The 25797-nt window shown below is 34.2% G+C and overlaps 1 protein-coding gene across 2 annotated transcripts in view; it reads left to right on the top strand.

Annotated features, from left to right (window-relative positions):
• Positions 1-25797, top strand: part of mtus2a (microtubule associated tumor suppressor candidate 2a) — a 110823-nt gene that overhangs the window by 73848 nt on the left and 11178 nt on the right. For both annotated transcript variants that reach the window (XM_073830065.1, XM_073830064.1), the window contains exons 5-7: positions 7747-7908; positions 15535-15633; positions 20542-20816. In XM_073830065.1, the coding sequence (XP_073686166.1) occupies positions 7747-7908; positions 15535-15633; positions 20542-20816 (536 nt within the window). The remainder of the gene's footprint in view (positions 1-7746; positions 7909-15534; positions 15634-20541; positions 20817-25797) is intronic.

The raw sequence follows: 25797 nt of genomic DNA, 5'->3' as shown, positions 1-25797 counted from the left end.
TACTTTAGTACTATAAAACTAGTACTTTAATGCACTAGTTTTGTACTACACTATCTATTGCACACTTAACATGATATAATTTATTGCATACCACTTGTGACTTCGTACTCATTGCTGCATTTCACTGGATATCTTAATATAGTATTATGACCTAATATGCCTGTGTTTTAGTGCAAAATACTTTATGCATTTGCACCGTAATACAGTACTTAGTGCACATTTTGTAATTTCCTGTGTGCACACTACCAAGTGTACTACTACTTGTAGTACACTGTCTAGTGTACACTACATAGTAATGGTACTTTTTAATGCATACGAGTTTGTGAACAGTTTGCTACCTAGTGCACACTGCATTTTGTCTATTAATACTGCACTATGTACTGTAGAGCACAGTACGTAATATGCTAGAGTTTCAGTGCACAATACTTTAGTACTTTACTACAAAACTAGTACTTTAATGTACAATTTATACTTTAATATACAATTTACCTAATCTGCTAGTGTTTTAGTGCACAATACTTTGTGCAGTCGCATCGTACTACACTACTTAATGCACATTACATTATCTTGCTTTACCTTGTGAATACTACACTACCTTGTGCACACTACAATTTATGTATTAATACTGTATTACATAGAGCACACTACCTAATATGCTTGTTTTAGTACACAATACTTTGTGCTATCACACCGTACTACAATACTTAGTGCACACTTTATAATGTCCTGTGTGCACACTTCCCAGTGTACTAGTACTTGTAGCACACTACCTAATATGCTTGTGTTTAAGTGCACAATACTTTATGCATTCGCACCGTAATACAGTACTTTCCTGTGTGCACACTACCAAGTGTACTACTACTTAGTACTGTATTACTGTCTAGTGTACACTACATACACTATCAGTGCACACTGCATTTTGTATATTAATACTGCACTATTTAGAGCACAGTACATAATATGCTAAATTTTAGTGTACAATACTTACTTTAGTACTTTACTTGTACTACACTATCTAGTGCACACTAGATATTCTTTACGGCATGCCACTTTGATTTCATACTCTACTGTACTACCTAGTGTACACTACCTAATGTCCTGCTGCAAACTACTTTTGTACTAGTACTGTGTTCTGCAGAGCACATTACCTAATATGCTAGTGTTTTACTGCACAATACTTTGTATCTACACTATCTAGTGCACACTTAACATGATTTAATTTATTGCATACCACTTTGTGACTTCGTACTCATTGCTGCATTTCACTGGATATCTTAATATAGTATTATGACCTAATATGCCTGTGTTTTAGTGCACAATACTTTATGCATTTGCACCGTAATACAGTACTTAGTGCACATTTTGTAATTTCCTGTGTGCACACTACCAAGTGTACTACTACTTGTAGTACACTGTCTAGTGTACACTACATAGTAATGGTACTTTTTAATGCATACGAGTTTGTGAACAGTTTGCTACCTAGTGCACACTGCATTTTGTCTATTAATACTGCACTATGTACTGTAGAGCACAGTACGTAATATGCTAGAGTTTCAGTGCACAATACTTTAGTACTTTACTACAAAACTAGTACTTTAATGTACAATTTATACTTTAATATACAATTTACCTAATCTGCTAGTGTTTTAGTGCACAATACTTTGTGCAGTCGCATCGTACTACACTACTTAATGCACATTACATTATCTTGCTTTACCTTGTGAATACTACACTACCTTGTGCACACTACAATTTATGTATTAATACTGTATTACATAGAGCACACTACCTAATATGCTTGTTTTAGTACACAATACTTTGTGCTATCACACCGTACTACAATACTTAGTGCACACTTTATAATGTCCTGTGTGCACACTTCCCAGTGTACTAGTACTTGTAGCACACTACCTAATATGCTTGTGTTTAAGTGCACAATACTTTATGCATTCGCACCGTAATACAGTACTTTCCTGTGTGCACACTACCAAGTGTACTACTACTTAGTACTGTATTACTGTCTAGTGTACACTACATACACTATCAGTGCACACTGCATTTTGTATATTAATACTGCACTATTTAGAGCACAGTACATAATATGCTAAATTTTAGTGTACAATACTTACTTTAGTACTTTACTTGTACTACACTATCTAGTGCACACTAGATATTCTTTACGGCATGCCACTTTGATTTCATACTCTACTGTACTACCTAGTGTACACTACCTAATGTCCTGCTGCAAACTACTTTTGTACTAGTACTGTGTTCTGCAGAGCACATTACCTAATATGCTAGTGTTTTACTGCACAATACTTTGTATCTACACTATCTAGTGCACACTTAACATGATTTAATTTATTGCATACCACTTTGTGACTTCGTACTCATTGCTGCATTTCACTGGATATCTTAATATAGTATTATGACCTAATATGCCTGTGTTTTAGTGCACAATACTTTATGCATTTGCACCGTAATACAGTACTTAGTGCACATTTTGTAATTTCCTGTGTGCACACTACCAAGTGTACTACTACTTGTAGTACACTGTCTAGTGTACACTACATAGTAATGGTACTTTTTAATGCATACGAGTTTGTGAACAGTTTGCTACCTAGTGCACACTGCATTTTGTCTATTAATACTGCACTATGTACTGTAGAGCACAGTACGTAATATGCTAGAGTTTCAGTGCACAATACTTTAGTACTTTACTACAAAACTAGTACTTTAATGTACAATTTATACTTTAATATACAATTTACCTAATCTGCTAGTGTTTTAGTGCACAATACTTTGTGCAGTCGCATCGTACTACACTACTTAATGCACATTACATTATCTTGCTTTACCTTGTGAATACTACACTACCTTGTGCACACTACAATTTATGTATTAATACTGTATTACATAGAGCACACTACCTAATATGCTTGTTTTAGTACACAATACTTTGTGCTATCACACCGTACTACAATACTTAGTGCACACTTTATAATGTCCTGTGTGCACACTTCCCAGTGTACTAGTACTTGTAGCACACTACCTAATATGCTTGTGTTTAAGTGCACAATACTTTATGCATTCGCACCGTAATACAGTACTTTCCTGTGTGCACACTACCAAGTGTACTACTACTTAGTACTGTATTACTGTCTAGTGTACACTACATACACTATCAGTGCACACTGCATTTTGTATATTAATACTGCACTATTTAGAGCACAGTACATAATATGCTAAATTTTAGTGTACAATACTTACTTTAGTACTTTACTTGTACTACACTATCTAGTGCACACTAGATATTCTTTACGGCATGCCACTTTGATTTCATACTCTACTGTACTACCTAGTGCACACTACCTAATGTCCTGCTGCACTCTAATTGTATACTAGTAAAGTGTTCTGTAGAGCACACTACCTAATATGCTAGTGTTTTAGTGCACAATATTTTGTACCATATTACAATACAGTGCACACTACCTAATGTCCTACTGCACACTATTTTTGATACTAGTACTCTCCTACTGTAGGTATAGTGGACTACCTAGTGCACATTGCATGATTTCTGAATGTTTTAGTGCACGCTACTTAAAATATTAGTTTTGTTGTTCATTTTGGACCATCTGTCAACTTCCTGCAAGCAGTGCTGATCAGTGAATCAGTATTTCTCAGGTCCTTATGGTATTAGTACTGAGGTGGCACCCGTCCTGACATGTGGCTGTGTGTGGAGGGGCTGGATTTGCATAATGTTTACTTTCCAACATCCTCAGGAGCACCTCTGATGCTCTGTGCTTAATAATGCATTGCAAGCTCCATCTCTTAATGGGCCACTGCTGTGTTCACCGGGCCTGATTTTTCATTCTGATTCTCTCTCTGTGCCATCTAAATGTTGGGAGATGGGAAATAACCATCTGTGGTGGAATAACATCTGCTCCCATCACATTTCCATGCCAGGCATGCCATCCTTAAGGTGAGCTCCTTGCTCACAGATATTTTCATTCTGTTTGCATCCCTTTGCTTTCTATTTTCACTTCTATTTCTGTCTTTCTCTCTAGTGGTCTTGTCAGCAGTGATTTAACCAACTAGCCCTTCTTTTATCTCCTCCCCAGCCTATCATTTATTTCTCTAATAGCAGCGCTCAACGTGGGGTGCATTCCTATCCTCTCTTCTTTATAGACACAATGTTTTCTTCCTTCTCTTTTTAAAATACTTTCTTTGCTTTCTTGTCCTGTCGCATTACATATGTCTCTATTGGCCAGAAGACCAGAGAAGAATTGCTGATTGTTTGGTTCTGCGTGCTTCACAAGCTGAATTTTATCCACACTAGCACTGCATTAAATTAGTCTTCTATTATTTTTGCATTCCCTTCTGGTGCATTGTATGATAAATTATTCAGCTCAAACTGAATTGTGTATTTTTATTACTCACGTTGGCTGAGGATTTGTCTTCATTAGGATCAAAATGTCAGCAGCAGTTTAAATTCATCATGTGTGAGTTGCTTCAGTGTATTTCCAGGACTTTAAATCTCTGTGTGTATGTGTGTTTTTTATTTTATAAAGCTTAAATTTTTTCATAAGAAAGACTAATGTGATCTTAGTTAATTTGTTCCATTTTTGCCAGTGTTTACTGGCCAATTGTATTTTTTGCTAAACTAAACAAACATTTAAATCAAATTCATTTGAGATTTTCCTTAATTACAAACATATTAGTCAACACTAGAACAGCATAATAACACACCTGCAGATAATTGTTGGGTTCAATATGTGCAAATACTGCTGCGTGTGTGAATGGAAATGCTCAGTGAACTAGAGAGAGAGAAGCTAAATCCCATCATAAATCAGAATGTAAATCCTGTAATGCTGTGTCACTACAATGCACTGCCAGTTATTTATGTCACAGATAGAATTTTAAACATTTAGAAAATATAATTATGAATTCAAATAAAACATTTGTTTTACTGTTGACTGCATTTATCAAACTCAAGCATTGTTGTGTTACTAAAGTCATTATTTTATTTTATTATTTATTTATTTTATTTTATTATATTATTTATTTTATTATTATTTCAAATTTATTTTTAATTTATAGGACATATGAACTATTAATTTAGGCTAAATCTTGCAACCTGTTATTTTTTTTTTCATTTATTCTCTTTTATTAATGTCTTTTATTAATTAATTATTTAATTAAATGTATTTACTGCATTATTCAATTCTGGACATTAAAATAACAAAAGCAAATACATTTTCCAAATTTTGTTGCAAATTTTACAGACCTGAGGTAAATGTATGATAAATTGCATAAATATATTTTAAATTTTGTATTAGTTTTTTGTATTTATTTAAGTGTATTTATTTATTTGTAATAATAATTTTATGCTTTCTACATACTTTTAACTGTAGATATTTTCGAATTAGAATTTTAAACATTCAGAAAATATATTTATAAATTCAAAGATTTATTTTATTTTATTTATTTATTTTTTTAATAGGAGGACATATAAATTATTAATTTAGGCTAAATCTTGCAACTTGCAACCTTTTATTTATTTTATTTATTTATTTAACCTGTTTTATTTCCTTTAATTAATTTATTTTATTAATTAATTGTTTTAATAAATCAATTCATTTATTTTTTTGTATGTGAGAAATGTTATTTTATTTAGATATAATATTTATGTAATATTATTTATGTAATAAATAATTATTTATTATTTATGTAATATTAATGTAAAATTTTGGACATTAAATAATCAAATCAAATAATTTTTCCAAATTTTGTAATGGAGTTGCAAACTTTAAACACCTGCAGAAAATATATTATAAATTAAATAAATATACTTTTAATAGAAAGTATTTATTTCAGTTTATTTACTTATTTTTATTACAAAATTTAAATCCAAATGCATATAGAATGTAATGCTTTCAACAGACTTTTAACTATAGATGTTTTATAGAATATTAGATAGAAGTTGACTGCATTTATTAAACTCAGACACTGATGTGTTACCGGAGTATTTTATTTTATTTTATTTTATTTTATTTTATTTTATTTTATTTTATTTTATTTTATTTTATTTTATTTTATTTTATTTTATTTTATTTTATTTTATAGGAGTTGTAATTTATAGGACATATGAACTGTTCATTTAGGCTAAATCTAGCAACCTGATTTTTTTGGTTTAATAATTTTTTTTTCATATTTTTTCATATTTCATATTTTTTATATGTGAGGAATATAATTTTATTTAAATGTAATATTTATTTAATGTGCAATTCTGGAGATTAAAATAACAAAATCAAATAATTGTTCCAAATTTTGTAATGAAGTTGCAAACTTCAAAAACCTGCAGAAAATATATGATAAATTTAATAAATACATTTTAAAGTTGTTGGTTTTTTTTTTCAAACTTATTTCAATTTATTCACTTATTTTTATTTCTACATTTAAAACCAAATTTTGTACCTTGTTCATGAAAAGCGATGTTTATAGAATGTGATGCTTTCTACAGACTTTTAACCGTAGATATTTTAGGTGCTCAATGTGATCCAACCCACACAAGTGTAATGCTCCCATAATTTGGGTGATTATGTAAATCCAGAGCGCTGATGAAACTGGAAAAAATCTTAAGGATTGAGTCTCTGTGCTACTAACCCAGTTCCACACAATGCAGGCAGTTAACTGGTTCTCACAGAGATTTAGGAGAAAATCCACCAATGAGCATTGAGGTTTATTTCCCAGCAGCCAATCAAACGCATCTCTCAGCTGCTCTCCTGCTGCGAGAGTTAGAGGACTGTGTGGCACTTCCTACCGTTTCCGAAGCTCCATCTTTGCAGCCCAAACTTCGTCCCAGATCTTTACCCTTATCAGACCACCCTCAAACTGCATTTACCACAGTATAGTCTTACCATAAATGAGAATAAGTGATTCTGTTAGTGTAGCTGTGTTTAATGCCCTCATGCTGACAAAATCTCTTTGAATTAATGGCAGTTGTCGACTGCTGTCTCTAAATGTCTCCTCAGGTTACATGGGAGTTATAAAATATGGTATTTAAAAGCACTTATGACAGTGTACTGTCAGCATTTCTGCATCTGTCTGCTCTTTTCTGTTCGTGGAATCCTCTCTCAGCACTTCATAAATCAGAGTGATAACAGCGCCAGAGCAACGCTCTATACAGGCTCCCGAGAATGGTGTCGCTTTACAGTCTGAAAGCAAGCTAAAGTTGAAAGGAAAGTGTCTTTCAAAGGACCCGTTATATAAAAGTACCTATGTGATTTGTGAAATCGGTAATGGCTCGTTGAATAGATGCTATATCTTGAGTTTTTTTCTTTCACATGGCAAGCAATTCTCGTTTTATTGCAGCGTTCGGTCTTATTGAGCCAAGCATCTTATTGATCAAGCATAGAGTGGGATGAACGACTGGTCTGGGTTCAGTTGTGGGGTCAATGAGCAGTTAGATGAATTCTCATCCACCAAAGATGATGAATAATGTGCTCAGATATAAACCAAGCGAGGTGAATGCAGTCTTATTAAGCATATACAGTAAATCAGGGAGCTAGACAATGACCCGCAGTATTCAGTGTCTGGACTACTGTGTGATGCACAATGAATTATATGCAATTCAACCGAGCCACATTTAGAGTATTTCATAGCAAACTAACATTGAGTTGTGCAAATGTGCTGTATTTTTGTTGGGTTTATAATTAAGTTTGGCTCGTTTTGGGTGATTTTCAGGTCCCAACAGTGTAAATGATGAGCCGCCACCTCTTCACCGTGTCACCACATCACCTCCTGGAGATGGATCCCGAGCACCCTGCCGCAGCACCCCTCAACCCCCCAACACTCCTGCACCCACACGCCGCTCCCTGCTACCCCCTCCTCGAAGCTCCCCTGTGGGTAAGTGGACCAAACTTTCATATTTTCAGCCAGTATGTACTTCAACGAGTATGCACTACAAGAAGTATTCTAAACAACTCCTGCTGGTACTGCTGGAGTTTCGAACCTGTGAACTCTCGGGTTACAGTTAAGTCAGATTTTCTAACCATTAGGCCACAACTGCCCCCAACTAGTATTCATTACGCAAATAGCTGGTATACACTGTAATAATGGGCTTCAAATAGTATATAATGCAAATTGCTCTCTGATAAGTATGCACTTCAGCTAGTATGCAACAGAAAAAGTATTTTTCAAAAACTGTACACAATAAAACATGAACTTAGTATGATAGTATGCACTTTAATGAGAATCCAATATGAGTATGAAATTCAGATAGTATGCATGTCAGTAAATATGAACTACAAGAAGTATGCGAATCTAACCAGAATGCAGTACAAGACATATAAACTACAACTAAAGTATGCACACATGTGGACTTAGTATGCCAGTATGTGCTTTAATAATAATGCACTATAATGCGTATGAAATTCTGCTAGCATGCATTTCAGTGAGTGTGCACTACAAGAAGTATGCTCTAAACAGGATTCATTCCAACAGAATGCACAACATTTGGTGGTCATCAATTGGTACTATATCAAGCATGTGTTTAAATAAGTATGCACTACAAGAGGTATGAACTACTAGAAGTATGTTTCAACTAGCATGCATTACACAAATATGTCTTTTAGCTAGTATACACTATAATTACATATATTTCAAATTACATGTTGCTTTCTTATAAGTATGCACACAAATGCACTTAGTATGTTAGTATGTGCTTCAATAAGAATGCACTGTAATTAGGGCTGGGCGATAAAACGATAACGATATATATCGCGATAGACAAGAGATCGATATCAATAAAAAATATGTTCGATAAAACGTTCGATATTTTGTATTCTTCGTCGGCCCGCCCAGCCCCCCTTTAACGTCCAGTTAATTTTATTTTCAATATAGCGCCAGATCACAATAGAAGTTAAGGTTATCTTTCCTACAGAACGGGTCCTTGTTGTTGTATTAAACAAACTAAATCGCCTTATGTTATTAATCTTATTTACACGACGGCATTTGATTTCTGTCTCTACATGATCGCGCGTTTACAATGTCTCCTCACAGACGGGATCGCGGACTCCATTCATAAAAACGGACTTTACTATAGGGCGGAATGCCGCGGAATTCGTCGATTTTTGGACCAATAAATCAAAAGTTGGTCTGTTAATTAATTCAGATCGTGATATGGACTAGTGTCTGTGAAAACTGAAATGCAAAAAGATCGTTTCAATACGAATCATGTTCCGTTTGCCTCTATATGTATGAATGGAGGAGACGCGTTTTATTTTCACTACACGCATACTGCACACGTGACGCTCCCGCTAATTTTTGGCCTTTGCATCTCACATGAACAGACAAACTTCAATAAATACAAAGCTGCTGTGAGTGTCACTTTTTGTCAATTTTACCGTTTCATTAGTGAAACTAGCATCATTCATACTGTATTACACACTGAAACTTCACGGCAACCTGTCAAAATAAAAGTGCGGTTTAACGTGTAACAAAACAATATTAGTCTTGTATTACTTTGTACAGTATAATGTAGGTGTTTATATGTTCACATTTAAATAATTTACATAAAACAATATATATGATAAAAAAAATTATATAAAAAAGAGTCACCACTTAATTGTTGAAAAAATACTATTATTATTAAACCTTTTTTTAACTGAATATAATTTTTCTTCTATGTATTAATTTTAACAGTAAAGCTCCTTTTATTTTTATTTAAAAAAAAATAAATCAGTGATTTTGCTTTCATTTGATTATCAGAAAAATGAAAACAAGAATTTCTGAAAAAAGCAAAAGATTGTAGGGCCCTATTGTTCAAAATCTTGAAAGGTTTGGACTTATTTTTTCACTGAAATAAATGTTTTTGTTATTACACTAAGTAGGCTAAAGTACTGGGAAAGAAGTAATGTTGGCTACTGGCAACCAGCAATCTGTGCAGCAATAAATATTATCAGCCAAGTACTTTGCAACAACCTCTGACCTGTGGTCAAGCCGTACTTCTGAGCCATACATTAGCTTGACCATTCACTTCATCGACAATGAATGGGGTTTGAATTGAGCATTAAGAGATAATTAAGTGTATATTGTGACTTTAGACTTATGTTTACATTTTAATTATTTAAGTTTTCCAGTGTTGTTGAGATTTATGTCTTAATAAATGAGGGGATTATGATCAGAGGAAGGTTAAGTTTAAAATAAAAATGTTTGAATGTAATATATTTTTCTCCTGGTCCTTATTTTAAATGGGTCATAAAAAAAAATCAATAATTATCGATATCGACCGATATGAAACACTGATATCGTGATATAGTTTTCAGCCATATCGCCCAGCCCTAACTGTAATGCATTTGAAATTCTGCTAGCATGCATTTCAGTTAGTATGCACCACAAGAAGTATGCTCAAAACATTATTCATTCCAACAGAATGCACTACAATAAGAGTGATCTTTAACTGGTACTACAACAAGCATGTGTTTAAACAAGTATGCACTACAAGAGGTATGCACCACTAGAAGTATTCATTTCAACTAGCGTGCATTGCACTGACATGTGCTTCAGCTGGTAAACACTGAATAGACTTCAGAAAGTTTACATTACAACAAGTTGCACTCCAATATAAGCACTTCAACTAGTATGTACTACACTTTTGTTTAATTGTTTCTTCATAATTCAAGTTAGATTAAGTTCAGTTGGTGCACCAACAGAGGTTGCATGCTTTCTCCTATTCTTCTATTGCCAGAAGTGACCTGTCAAATGTCATGATGAATTCTCAGACAGCCGCTCTACTTTGAAGGCAGACCTCCACTGATGCACCGCACACTGCTGAGAGCGTACTTGTCAGGCATAAGTAAACAGCACTACCTCCCTGTCCATGTCCTCTACAGAATCATTAATCTCCTTTGCTTGTGCGAATAATGGGACAGTCCTGTTGGGGGGACGTCACATCCTATGTATAGTCAAGACTGAAATGTAGACTTTGCCTTGAGAAGAAACACCCTTTCTTAGGAAGTAGGCCATCCAGACTCATTCATCTTAAACCCAGCACAGGGAAAGAGGCTTGTGTACCTTGTGTGCAGTGCACACTTGTAGAAGCACATACTTTTTACAGTGGATTTGAAGTGCATACTTCTAGTAATACATACCTCTTAAAGTGTGTACTTGTAAAAACACATGCATGTTGTAGTACTGGTTAAAGTTTACAGTAGTTGTAGTGTTTTTAGTTGGAATTGTTTAGAGCATATTTCTTGTAGTGCATGCTCAGAAGTACATACTGGATACATTTCATACTTGTTATATTGCATTCTTCTGAAAGTGGACACTTTTTGAAGCCCTTACTTTTTATAGTTCATACTATTTGAAGTGCATGTCACTTATAGTGTTTACTTGTTGAAACATGCATGTTGTAGTACTGGTTGAAGATCACAGTAATTGTGATTTCTGTTGGACTTGTTTAGAGCATACTTCTTATATTGCATAAAGAAGTACACACTGGATAAATTTCATACTTGTTATATTGCATTCTTACAAAAATGGATACATTTTGAAGCACATACTTTTTATAATGCATAATGCTAGTAGGAGTGCATATTTATTGTTGTGCATACTAGATGTGTATACTTACTGGAGTCCCCGTTATTGTAAACAGTTTGAAGTCCATTTCTTGTACTAGCTGAAGTGCATATTTGCATAATGCATACTAGTTGAAATGAATACCTCTTGTAGTGCATACTTGTTTAAACATCATGGTTTTAGTACTGGTTGAAGATTACTCAAGTTGTAGTGCTATTTAATGGAATTAGTCTTGTTTGAAGCATACTTATATGCATACTAGTTGGAGTGCATACTCATTGTAGTGCATACTATTTGAAGTGTTTACCTACTGGAGTGCCAGTTATTGTAAACAATTTGAAGTTAATTTCTTATATGAGCTGAAGTGCATATTTGCAAAATGGATACTAGTTAAAATTTTACTTGTAGTGCATACTTGTTTAAACATGAATGTTGTAGTACTGGTTTAAGATTACTCTAGTTGTAGTGCTATTTAGGATTAGTTTTGTTTGAAAGAAACATACTTGTAGTGCATACTAGTTAGAGTGCATACTTATTGTAGTGCATACTAGTTGAAGTGTATACTTATTGAAGTGTCACTTATTAACGATTTGAAATCCATTTCTTACACTTAGCTGAGGTGCATATTTGCAAAACGCATACTAGCTGAAATACTTCTTGTAGTGCATTCATCTTGTAGTGCATACTTGTTTAAACATGATTGTTGTAGTACTGGTTGAAGATTAGTCGTAGTGCTATTTAATGGAATTAGTTTAGTTTGATGCTTACTTCTTGCATACTTAGTGCATACTGGTTGAAATACTTCTTGTAGTGCATACTTGTTTAAACACATGATAGTTGTAGTACTGGTTGAAGATTAGTTGTAGTGCTATTTAATGGAATTAGTTTTCTTTGATGCTTACTTCTTGTAGTGCATGCCAGTTGAATTTCATACAAATAGTGCATTCTGAAGTCCATATGTTTTATAGTGCACACTTGGAGTGCACACTTATTGTAGTGCATTCTTACTGGAGATATGTGTAATGTAAACTAGTTATTTCTTTTGGTGTATGCTTGCTACATATTTGTGTAATGTATACTACTAGCAGTGCAAACCTTTCGTAGTGCACACTTATTTAAACATGATTGTTGTAGTACAGGCTGATAATTACTCTAGTTGTAGTGATTTTAATAGAATTAGTTTTGTTTGATGCATACTTGTAGTGCATACTAGTTAAATTTTAATACTCAAAGTGCATTCTTATTGAATCACATACTAGCTGAAGACATGTTTTATAGTGCACACTTGGAGTGCATTTTTATTGTAGTGCATACTTACTGGAGATACATGTAATTTAATCTGATTTAATCTTGTTTAGAGCATACTTCTTGTAGTAAATACTCATTAGAGTGCATACTAGCTGAATTTTCATACACTTGTGTACTATCGCTTATTTATCTCAGTTCAATTAGGCCCATCATTAAGAAGCAATCATCCGATTAAAGCAAGTGATGAACCATTGTGCATGTTGGTGACATTACAGAAGAGCCTGTCCAATCAGAACTCGCCTGTGCCCATTTAACCAATCATTTTCCTCCTGCCTAAAGGATAATGAGGCTATTAAGATGCCCTGTTTATCTTCTTTCCTCCTCATCCTTCTTTTTTTTTTTAACCTGTCCCCCTCTTTAATGTTGTTATCAGTTCTGTCCCATTTTCAATGCCACATTTACTGATCCTTAACCACAGCTCCGAGAGTCTATATCTCTGCCTGCTGCTACCCTCTTTGTCATCCTGACAAAATCTCCAGCGCCCTGGAGGGACAAAACGGCTGCCAGGGGCAGCTGGCCCATCATGGACTACCGATCTAGGGTTAGCACACTGTCTAGGTAGTGAGCGATGACAAAATTCATGAGACCCTGCTGCTGAAAAACAGTTCAGAGACCCTGTCCAGCTGTCGCATTACTCACGTGGATCTAAGGAAGCCAAATTTAAAACATGCCGGCTTTAGACCGCCATACTTGAGTCAAACATCTTCATACGCACCCACCCATGATGCACCGGTGTTTCTGATGCCGTAGGTGCTGTCTCAGCATGGGGGGCGGGGTAACAGTGGGGTCCAAGGGAGGTGGGAGCCCACTGGGATTCTAGAGGGGTGTCTATGACTGTCTGCTACATGTCGAAATGAGCTGGCAGTAATTAGGTGCCCTGGGACCCCCGTTGCAATGTGATGTTTGTGTGTGCGCTTTGTCGGGTGAAAGTCAGCCAAAAGCAGCAACCCCAAAAACATACGCACCCCCTTCTGTGGTGAGATGAGAGATTTGAAACAAGCTTCAATCCCAGCAGCATCTTCAGTCATTTCCTGTAATCCCATATGCAACGTTTGTGTCTTCATATCTGTTCGGGTGATATTAGACTGTAAAATAATAATATAGTAATTCATTTGTTATGAGAATATACTATATTTATACTTATATTGTAAAATATTGTATGTACTGTGTCTGTTGCATTTGCAGTGCATTTTCTGTCTGTAAAAAATAAAATAAAAAATAAGAAGATCAGGCTACATTAAGTGATCATACAGTGGTGGAATACCCATAAGACCTTGCACTTGAATAATTTAACAATGTATTCTTTGGCAATGGAAGATATTCAAGATTAAATGAAAATGCTTTAATTAAGTTGATATGAAATGATATATATATATAAAACACCACTGAACCAACCATGATCATTTTTTCTGGTTTCATTGATTAATAGAAACTTCAAAAGAACAGCATTTATTTTAATCTTTTGTAACATTATGAATGTCTTTATGTCACTTTTGATCATTATGCGTATATATACAGTTGAAGTTAAAGGTTTACATATGCCTTGCAGAATCTGCAACATTTTAATTATTTTACCAAAATAAAAAGGATCGTACAAAATGCATGTTATTTTTTATTTAGTACTGACCTGAATAAGATATTTTACATAAAAGATGAGTCCACAAGAGAACATAATAGTTGAATTTATAAAAATGACCCTGTTTAAAAATGTACATACACTTGATTCTTAATACTGTGCTGTTACCTGAATGCATTAAGAGCCAGGGGGTGAAAACTTTTAGAATTTAAAGATCAGGCTAAATTTAACTTATTTTGTCTTCTGGGAAACATGTAAGTGTCTTCTGTACCTTCTGAAGGGCAGTACTAAATAAAAAAAATATTATGTTTAGGCAAAATAAGAAGAAAAAAATATACATCTTCATTCTATTCAAAAGTTTTCACCCCCTGGCTCTTAATGCATCGTTTTTTCCTTCTGAAGCATCAGTGAGCGTTTGAACCATCTGTAATAGTTGCACATAAGTCCCTCAGTTGTCCTCAGTGTAAAAAGATGGATCTTAAAATCATACAGTCATTGTTGGAAAGGGTTCAAATACACAAAAATGCTGAAAAACCAAAGAATCTGTGCGACCTGAAGGACTTTTCTAAAGAACAGCAAGCAGTTTAACTGTTCAGGACAAACAAGGAACTCATGAACAACTATCACTAAACAAAAACACACAGCTGTAGATCATTCAAGTAACAAGAGATGGAAATTATATTTTTTAAATATTATTATTATTATTATTATTATTTTATTTCATAATATATTAATACTGTATGTTCTGGTCCACGGATGCCTGCAGCCTCTCAGAATGTCATATCATCCAACCCGTGTGGCAAGCGGACCCTAGCAGCTGCGTTATTTTGTGGTTGGCTGCCTCTTATTGGAATCGATCCACGGACCACTGAGACCATATTATGACTCCGTGGAAGAGGAGAGCGATACGAAAAGAGACTGAAAAGGGGGTGTTGGTTACTGTTGTGAATGCATTCATGGATTTGCACTTCTGTGCCCTGTACATGTTCCCTGAGCGAATATCCTTTAATTCAGGTAACCTCCTGAGCACTGCCATTAACTCCTGTACCGATGTCTTTCTTTATCCACAGCATCCCGTAAGGAATTCCAGAAGACTTCTGATGGCACCCGTTCATCCCTCTCCTCCCCTAAGAGACTTGCTGTAGTGTCTCCTAAACCGCAGTCTCCAGGTAACCAACCAGAACAAAGATCAACCCAAGATATTGCTTTCCTTTCATAGCTGTCCCCTGCTGCTCTACAGAGCACAGTGCCTCCATTAGAAGATGTCACACTGTTGGATAAATCTCATCTGAAGCTCATATCTCCACTGTAACCCTCTTATTATTCTCCATACACACACACACATATAGAATGAGAGAGAGTTTTAAGGGACTTACCCTCATGTAGTTCCAAACCTGTAAGAACTTAACAAATTAAGATATTTTTGATGAAATCCGAGAGCTTTCTGACCCTGCATAGACAGCAACACAACTGACACATTCAGGGTTCAGAAAGATACCAAGAGCATGGACAAAATAGTCCATGTGACATTAGTGGTTTAACTGTAATTTTATGGAGCTTGCAGGTTTAAAAAAAAATAAAAACTATGGTCTTAAGTGTTTGGAACAACATTAATTAATGAGTGAATTTTTATTTTAGTGTGAACTATCCCTTTCATGTAGGAAGTACTCATAGTGGCCACTAGGGTTAAGCTTAGCTGTCATGTTGAACTAAATCAAACAATACTAAGTAATCTACCGCCACAATGTACTAGGGTGCAAATTACAGAATTTTAGGGGTTCAGACACCCTCAGTAGTCTTTGAATTCCCCTGAAGGACATTAAAACAAAAGGTTTGGTCTCTTAACCAATGTAAACATACAGTGCTACATAGGTTTCAGAGTGCATCTTGCACTCTTGCTGTCATTGTCTTCCTGATGAGCAACGAATCGACATCCTAACATCAGTCTCGCCCACCTTACTACCTGAAAAAGCAGATTTTCTCTTTGTTGTCATAGAGACTGATTCTCAGGCTAAAGATTAAGCCACTCTAAGAGGCTGACGGTTGATTTGTGTGTGTGTATGGTGGACTGGATTGTCTTGAGTTAGTATAATGTATAAAAATGTATTTAAATTTATATCGGTTTAGTACTGTAGCATGTCTATGATTGTTTTGATTAGAGGGGTCATATAATGTTGTTAAAAAGAACATTATTTTGTGTATTTGGTGTAATGCAATGTGTTTACGGTTCAAAAAACACACTATTTTCCACATACTGTACATTATTGCTCCTCACCTTTCTGAAACACGTTGAAGCGGTATCCGGTGCGTTGTGATTGTCCCATTACCATGTTGTGATGCCGTGTCCCGACGCGACGAGACAAAAACAACGAAACCCGTTATAAATAAGGCATTTGTTGCATCCACTGAGGACATAATTACTGATTATAATGACGCATACTGTCTTTTTACGCGTTGTGTTGCGCCGTGTAAACATAACACCATGTCTGCATTTGTGATCGTAGAAACGACAAGCAAGCAGCACTAATATACACTGCTCAAAACTCACGTTTGAATAGCCAGTATATGAAAATGTACTTACAGACTGTGAGCCAGACGCACAAAACCGTCTTTGCAAAGTTGGAATTGCCCCACTTTATAGTGCTCACAGCCAGCATGGTTCTACCAGGTTCAGGAAACAGTCCTCCGTAAAATCCACTGCACACACGCAAATATTTGCATTGTACTGTTCTGAAACAGTGTTGTAAATACAACTTGAACACTGATTTCTAGTTGTGTACTCATTAGGAAGGCCAAACAAAGTAGTTTCGCTTTCGAAACAAAACACACAGCGTCTCCACAACATGCCGGCAGCTGCTACAGTACTGCAGAATAAAAGTAACGCCTTTTTCCTTTGCGTATACATTTGGCCAGTGTTATGCAAATCTTCCCACACCGTGACGTAGACATGTGGGTCGCATGTTTGAATGAGCCATTTTAAGAAGGCGCAGCTGAGTATTAACTTTCATAAATTTTGAGACTTTAATCTTTGCAGCTTTACAGATCTTATATATGCACAAAAAGCTTGTAACACACACAAAGACCCCTTTAAAGTTCTTTGATTTTGATTATGCTGTCAGTTAGTAGAGAGATTTTCACTAGGCTGTATACACCACTACAAATTTGCGACTTTAAGATTTTATGTTTTTCAAAAAAGTCTCTCATTTATTCAACCAAAAATACCAACCTGTTCTCATGCCAAAAACGTACTTGTGGTAACTTTTTAGCAAGACGCAAAATACATACCAATAGGTACATATCACTGAAGTTTCCAACAGAAATGAACACTAGAGGCAATAAAACAGCAAGCACTTGTAAATGATTTTAATCACAGTTATGATACAGCTCCATACGTTTCACTTTCCGGCACGGAATTGGACTTAGGATGCAAAAACCTTGGGTACGAATTCCGTGAAAAACATGACTCACGATGAAAAGGCTGAAAGATGACAAGCTAAACAAGCTAAAACGGCATGCTTACAATTGTAATTTTACGTCACATTTGCTTTTGTTCATACTCTTGGGTAGGTTTAGTGCAGATGGTACGTTATTTTAAAACGTCACGGAGCATTAGAGTTATAGCGCCACTCAACGGACATTTCAACTCAGAACTGCGGTGACACGTACAAAACCAACATCACATAAAACATGGTTGATATAGCTGTTTTCGCAAACTAAACAATAAATTACATTTTCTATCTATTAGATTGTTTTATTAATGTCTACACTTACCCAACCCTAAGCCTACACCTTACAATAATGCGAAAACAGTAAAAAAACCAAACACTCTTTTAGCACCACTCAGTGGACACTTCTGTTAGAAACTGTAGTGATATGTACTTATTGGTACGTATTTTGCATCTTGCGAAAAAGTATGCACAGGTACGTTTTTTTCACGAGACCAGGTTGCAAAATATGCTAATATTGTATAATATTGTTACATGTATTTCAATGTATGTAAAAAAGTAATGTTTTTAAACATGTTTTTTGATGCACAGTAGAAATAGAAATCTATTTATAAATTTATAATAGAGTTTACTATCACTTGTCCCTGCTATTAAAATATCAAAAGATTAGGTTACTCCTGAATTAAAATTTCCTGATGACTTACTCACCCCCCATGTCATCCAAGATGTTCATGTCTTTCTATTTTGGTTGAAAAGAAGTTAAGCTTTTGAGGAAAACATTCCAGAATTTTCTCCATATAGTGAACTTTAACGGGAACCAATGGGCTGAAGGTCCAAATTGCAGTTTCAATGCAGCTTCAAAGGGCTCTGCATGATCCGAGCCTCCTAGGTCTTATCTAGCAAATCGATCTGTCATTTTCTAAAAAAAAAAAAAAATTCAATCTATATACTTTTTAACCACAAATGCTCATCTTGCACTAGCTTGACTTTACGTATTACACAATCACGTTGGAAAGTTCACACGCGGTTAGTTCTTCATCTGTGTACTTCGGATCAAAAAGGTAGGCTGAATGCTCCAATTTATCTTCTCCTCCAACTTCAAAATCGTCTGACATCGTTGTTTCACCTTTTTTGTAAAGGGCGTTTGACTTTCTTTGCGCGTTCGCTTTTTAAACACTGAGTCAGTATTTCTGCCTACAGAACGTAATGTGTGACCATTCCAGTGTCACTACGTAATGCGTGAAGTTGAGCTAGTGCAAAATGAGCATTATTCTTTAAAAATGACCAATTGTTTCACTAGATAAGACCTATATTCCTCGCTGGGATTGCTACAGTTTGGACCTTAAACCCGCTGATCCCCAATGAAGTCCACTATATGAGAAATATCCTGGAAGGTTTTCCTCAAAAGCCTTAATTTCTTTTCGACTGTAAAAAGAAAGACGTGAACATCTTGGATGACATAAGGGGGAGTAAATCATCAGGGAATTTTAGTGAATTAATCTTTTAATTAATTATTTAACAGACCCTTTAAATGCTAGTTTATCTCCACATTCCTATATAGTATGGTGTCTCCACTGTACACAGGACAGTTATAGCTTGCTAAGATGTATACAGAGGTTAATTCAACACCTAATACATCAGTAAAGGCCACTGAAAAAATATCTGTTGCTAGCCATTAACAAATAAATTGCTTGCACGCTCAACACTGAGGACAACAATGACTCTAACATAGCAATTAGCAGCTTTGAGTCACTCAGTCTTTCTTCTGAAGATTAGTTTCTACAGTAATGATAGCCGTAAATCATCCTGTCATTCCATCTGGCTCAGTGTGTTTATCAAATTCATCAGGGAATGAATGCTAACACACTGCCACAGAACAAAACATTAGCTGCTATTAGCATTAGCATGAGTGTTTTGGGTTGCTTGCCCATCTTGAAATAATAAGATACATGGCTTGATTTTGAATTTCAGTCATGCAAAATCCCTTTTATGTTAGTTTTGAACAATTTGTCAAGTAGGCCTAAACCATGCTGAAAAAACAGCACATGCTGGTTAGGTATGTTTTGTTGCTGGGATGCTGGTTTTAGCTGGTTAGCATTAACCAGCTAAGGACCAGCATAAGGACCGACATAAACCAGCTAAACCCAGCATCCCAGCACCAAAACACAGCTAACCAGCATATGCTGTTTTTTTCAGCAGGGAAAATGTATCTATAACGCATAATTTATGGTGTAACTTTCATGAGGGCTTTAACTGACTTGGTGTGACTAATCTATACATCCTTTGTAATCCATGCAATGAAAATTTGAAGTATATTTGAACTATAAGATTTGTTATGGTTTGTTTAGCCACTGTGCCATTTGGGTCACACACCTTATTTTACATTACAATGAAAACAGACTAGTCTTTGAATAGTCTCTTTGGTTTATTTATAGAGGATTCGAGTAATCCAGTTAGGTATAGAAATTATGGTAAAGCTTTATGTAAATTGTTTCATGGTTGTTAAGTGTACAGGACTCCCTGGGGTGTCTTAGCATTATGGAGGCCATTTTATTCACACAGGGCTGTTCTGAGATGAATTTAATGAAATAGATTTTTTTAGTGCTTCTTCTCTCGTGTTTCCCTCTTTAGTCCTTCAGAGGCAACAGAGGGCAACGGTGGCAGTCCGAGGCTCAAGCATGCAGATCTTGCCTCGTACTGGCTCTCCGGGCCCGGAGAAGAAAAAAGAAGAAGAGCAGAAGAAAGAAAAAGAGCGAGAAGAAGTAGAGAGGCACGAAGAGATGCAGCTCTTGCAGGGTCGCTGTGAAGAACAAGCCAGAGAACTACAGGCTCTTCAGACAGAGCTAAAGAAAACCAGCAGGAGTCTGGAGGTCTTTGTAATCTGCACTCAGCATTTCTCCCTCAAGGTATTTTATTAAAGATCACAGTCAACTAAAAAAGTGTTTGGCCACCCTGGTGAAAAATAAATATATTTAGATGTATTTGAAATAGATTTATTTTGTGCTAAGTATACTGCAAATACATTTTCATACTTAAAAATACCCTGCTGAAGTTCTACTAAAGATATGCTTAAGTATATTTGATTGTGCTAATGTGGAACTATTGCAAGTATACTTTAGATACACTTTAAATATCTTGCATTTAAAGGGGGATATTATGCAAAGAACATACTGTCTTTATCAATAGTGACATTAAAACACATTATAGGCCTAATATTAAGAAATTAAAGTAGTACTCCAAATAAAGATTAATTATAATTTTTATATCAGTAATTCTTGAGCGTATGTATGAAACATGTATTTTAAATATATTTTTACTAGTGCACACATGTGCATTTCTTCTTCTTCTTACTTTACACATTTTTTGAAAAAAAAAAAATCATCAAAACTAATAAATTGAACAACTTTTATTTAATCAAAGTCATAAAAATGTATTATATTATATCATATTGACACATGCTTTTTCTTTATTATTTACATACTTTAGAATCATAAAACAATAATCTAACTATGAAATAAAAAACATTTTATTCTATTTTCTAATTTTTATTATTCATGAAGTCATAAAAACATATATTATTATATTATATTATATTATATTATATTATATTATATTATATTTAGGGCCGGGACTTTAACGCGTTAATTTAGATTAATTAATTACACAAAAATAACGCGTTAAAATTTTTTAACGCATTTTAATCGCAATACGTTTTGCACCGCGGAACGTTTCTCACTAGATGAGATTCGGCGGACCGATTATACTGGAGCACAAACTAGCGTTCAGACAAGCCAAAGACGTCCGTCCTAAATAGTATTGTATGTCCCAAATCGTAGTATGTTTAAAAAGTATTCCAAAGATTCCCGGATGGTCTACTACTTAACGATCAATGCACACTCTTAACTGCTTATATTGCCCGCAACACACTGCGCCGTGAACGAGGATTCGATTAGAACTACAAACACGCATAAAAAGTGTTAAAAAACTACAAACATGGAGGATATACGCGACCAACGGACAGGTAGAGAAAGGGGTTTGAGTGATAAATAATCAGTGTGTAACCTGATAAAAACTATTTTTTAAATGTTATCCGCGTTATATTCCATGTGCAGCAACATTTATAATGATAGGTTTGGTCATTAAAGTTTAAATGCATAATTAAGCAAACACAAGAGCAGAGTTCTCGGAATGAAAGACTTGTTAAAGAACGTGCCTCTTGCTACACTTTTAATGGCAATATTGTACTGGTCTGTTGGACTTGGTTGAACAAAAATAAACAATATTTTGTTGCTTAAGCTTATGTATTCAGTCATTATTCAATGGTATACTAAAAATCCATGTAAAAATCTTAATTCTCACTGTTCTCAGGTCAAATATTTACATGCGATTAAAATGCGATTAATTTCGATTAATTAATTATAAAGCCTCTAATTAATTAGATTAAAATTTTTAATCGAGTCCCGGCCCTAATTATATTATATTATATTATATTATATTATATTATATTATATTGACAAAATTTTTCTTTATTATTTACATTTTTTAGAATCATAAAAAAATCTAAACTGAAATAAAACATTTTATTCTATTGTCTTGTTTTTATTATTCATGAAGTCATAAAAACATATATTATATTAAATTATTATATTATATTATATTATATTATATTATATTATATTATATTATATTATATTATATTATATTATATTATATTATATTATATTGACACAATAAAGAAAATGTATTTACATATTTTGGAATAATAAAAAATAACCAAAACTATGAAATAAAACATTTATTATTTTTTCTTGTTTTCATTATTCCTGAAGTCATAAAACATTATATTATATTAACATACTTTTTCTTTATTATTTATTTACATATTTTAGGATCATAAAAATATATCAAAACTATGAAATAAAACATTTATTTGATTATATTTTCTTATTTTCATTATTCTTAAAGTCATAAAAACATTATATTATATTATGTTATATTACACTGACATACTTTTTCTTTATTATTTACATATTTTAGAATAATAAAAAATAAACAAAACTATGAAATAAAACATTTATTATACCATATTTTCTTATTTTCATTATTTATGAAGTCATAAAAACATTATATTATATTATTGACTTACTTTGTCTTTATTATTTATATATTTCAAATTCATTAATAAATCTAAACTGAAATAAAACATTTTATTCTATGGTATTTTTTATTATTCATGATGTCATAAAAGCATATTATATTATATTATATTATATTATATTATATTATATTGCAATACTTTTTCTTTATTATTTACATATTTTAGAATCATAAAAAAAAAATTATAAAACATTTATTTTATTCTATTTTCTTATTTTCATTATTCATGACGTCATAAAAACATTATTATATTATATTATATTTATTATATTATATTACATTATATTATATTGACACAGTTTTTTATTTATTATTACTATTTTAGAATCATAACAAAGTCATCAAAAGTATAAAAATTAAAACAAATAATTTGTTCTATTTTATTATTTATAAAGCCATAACAACTTTTATATTATATTATACTGTATTATGTTACTATTTTAACACATTTTAGAATCATAATGTAGAATCAAAACTTAAAAAAAAAATTCTATTGTATTATTTATATTAACTATATTATATTATATTATATTAGTATATCATATCATATTATATGAACACACATGCTTATTATTTACATGCTTTATTTTCTTTACTTAACACATTTCGGAATCATAATAAAGTCATCAGGACAATAAAAAATATATATATTCTATTTTATTATTTTCATTATTCATAGTATAAGTCATAACAGCTTCAACAAAACTAAGAAATAAACTATCAAATAAACCAATTATTTTATTTTATATTACTTTTGAGAATTCATCCCAAAAAATGCTGTTTTCTAAATATGTTATTTTCCAGCTGACACAGTACGTTCTATCCAACATGATTGACTGTACACTAACTACAAAAACATCCCTTCTGGTACAACCCCTGCCATCAAATAATTTGCTCAAGGGCACAGTGAATTTACGGCCTTCACATGTCACATGAGATGTTTGTGTTACCACGCCAAAGCCTAAACCGCTAGGCGATCGCAACTGTTTACTGACAAACTGCCTTGAACTGACACATCCAGTCTATCTCAACCACAAGAAACACTCAACAACAAAAAATAAAACCAAACACAAACAACATCCTTCATCTAATCTGTCATGAATGTAAGGATGAGGTAACTGCGAGCAAGAGCAGACCGCTGAGTCACTGTTTGCACACAGAATCACAAGCATATCTCTGTCTCCTTAGAATGAATCACATATGTTGCCGTCCATATTTGTAATTTGCTTTGGATAAAAGCATCTGCTAAATAAACAATGTAAATATATAGACTTGTAGTAGTGCAGCGCCCTCTGCTGTTCAATAGTGAATGATTGGCTTTAAGATTCATCTTAAAGAGACACAGTTGTTTCAGAAATGCCTCTGCATAAAAACTCCAGACAAATTTAAACAGGTCAGTGAGGGGTTAGAAACACAATGGCTTAAAATATACATCCAAATCTAAAAACCCTTTCGTCTCAGCGTTCCAGCCTAATGCCCACACATATTACACATTAATATTAATTGCATTCCTCTCCTCCACACTCCTGTTTGTCTGTTTAGCAGTAAAAGGGTTTACCGATAGAAGCGGTATGTCAGGAACCTGCCAAATTCTCCCACGCCTGCCGACTCCAACATGAAGCAAGCCACATTTTATTAGTGTCTATAGTGCATGTGTTATTTATAAGTGCTTTTCATAATCAGGTTGGTGCTGATTACTGTGCATTTTCTATACTGTTAAATGCACACAAGAGGGATAATGTTTCTGCAGCACTGCATCATCATTTCTTTCTTGTTTGTCATCTTATATTACAGATATGTCTATGACTATATGTCTACATTAATGATACATTTGAAACAGCATTTTTGTTTCAAAATGCTCTGTCCACACTAACATTTCAAGCATTTTATAAAAGTTTCTCATTCACACTTAAAAGTCATTTACTTCTGACTTCTCTCAACATGGGGACAGGAGAGCTGTCAGTCAAGTCAAGTCAAGTCAAGATTATTTATACAGCGCTTTTTACAACACAAGTTGTGTCAAAGCAACCTTACAGTATTAAAATAATAAAGTAAAATGTCAATAATAATGCAAGAGTTCCATATTGCAACAAAGTCAAATTGGGGAGGACTCATCTGGTTCCCATGGCCTTGTGCCGGTGGCCGTTTAGGGTAGGAGTTCTTTCTTGATGATCTGTCTCTGGGGCTCATCTAGTTGACATGGTATCCGCTGACATTTGGCTGTAGGTGTTGATCTGGATACAGACTGGATCTGGTGGCTATGGTGACCTGGGAATAAGAAACAAACAGACTAATATTAATGTAGATGCAAGAGTTCCAAGTTGCCACAAAATCAGATTGGAGAGGACTCATCTGGTTTTCGGTGTCTTGCTTCGATGGCCGTCTAGGTGATGAGGTCTTCACTGATGATCTGTCTCTGGGGCTCATCTAGTTGATGTGGTCTCTGCTGACATTCAGGGCTGTAGAGGATATCTCTGGGTGCTGATGGGCACGGACTAAATCTGGGGGACTGCAGTGACCGTCTGATCTGGATACAGGTGGCTGCGGTGACCTCGGAATAAGAAGGAAAGATACTAATATTAGCGTAGATGCCATTCTTCTTCTGTTGCAACAAGTACATCAGGTGTTATAGGAAGTGTCCCTGGTTCCGGTTGACCTAAATAAGGCAGCCTAACAATCCTTTAACGGATTTGGATTATGAAATGTATTAAGTGTAGGCCAGGTTAAAGA

This window comes from Garra rufa, chromosome 23 (assembly GCF_049309525.1).
Source record: "Garra rufa chromosome 23, GarRuf1.0, whole genome shotgun sequence".
Taxonomy (NCBI): domain Eukaryota; kingdom Metazoa; phylum Chordata; class Actinopteri; order Cypriniformes; family Cyprinidae; genus Garra; species Garra rufa.
This window is presented reverse-complemented; position numbering and strand designations above follow the sequence as displayed.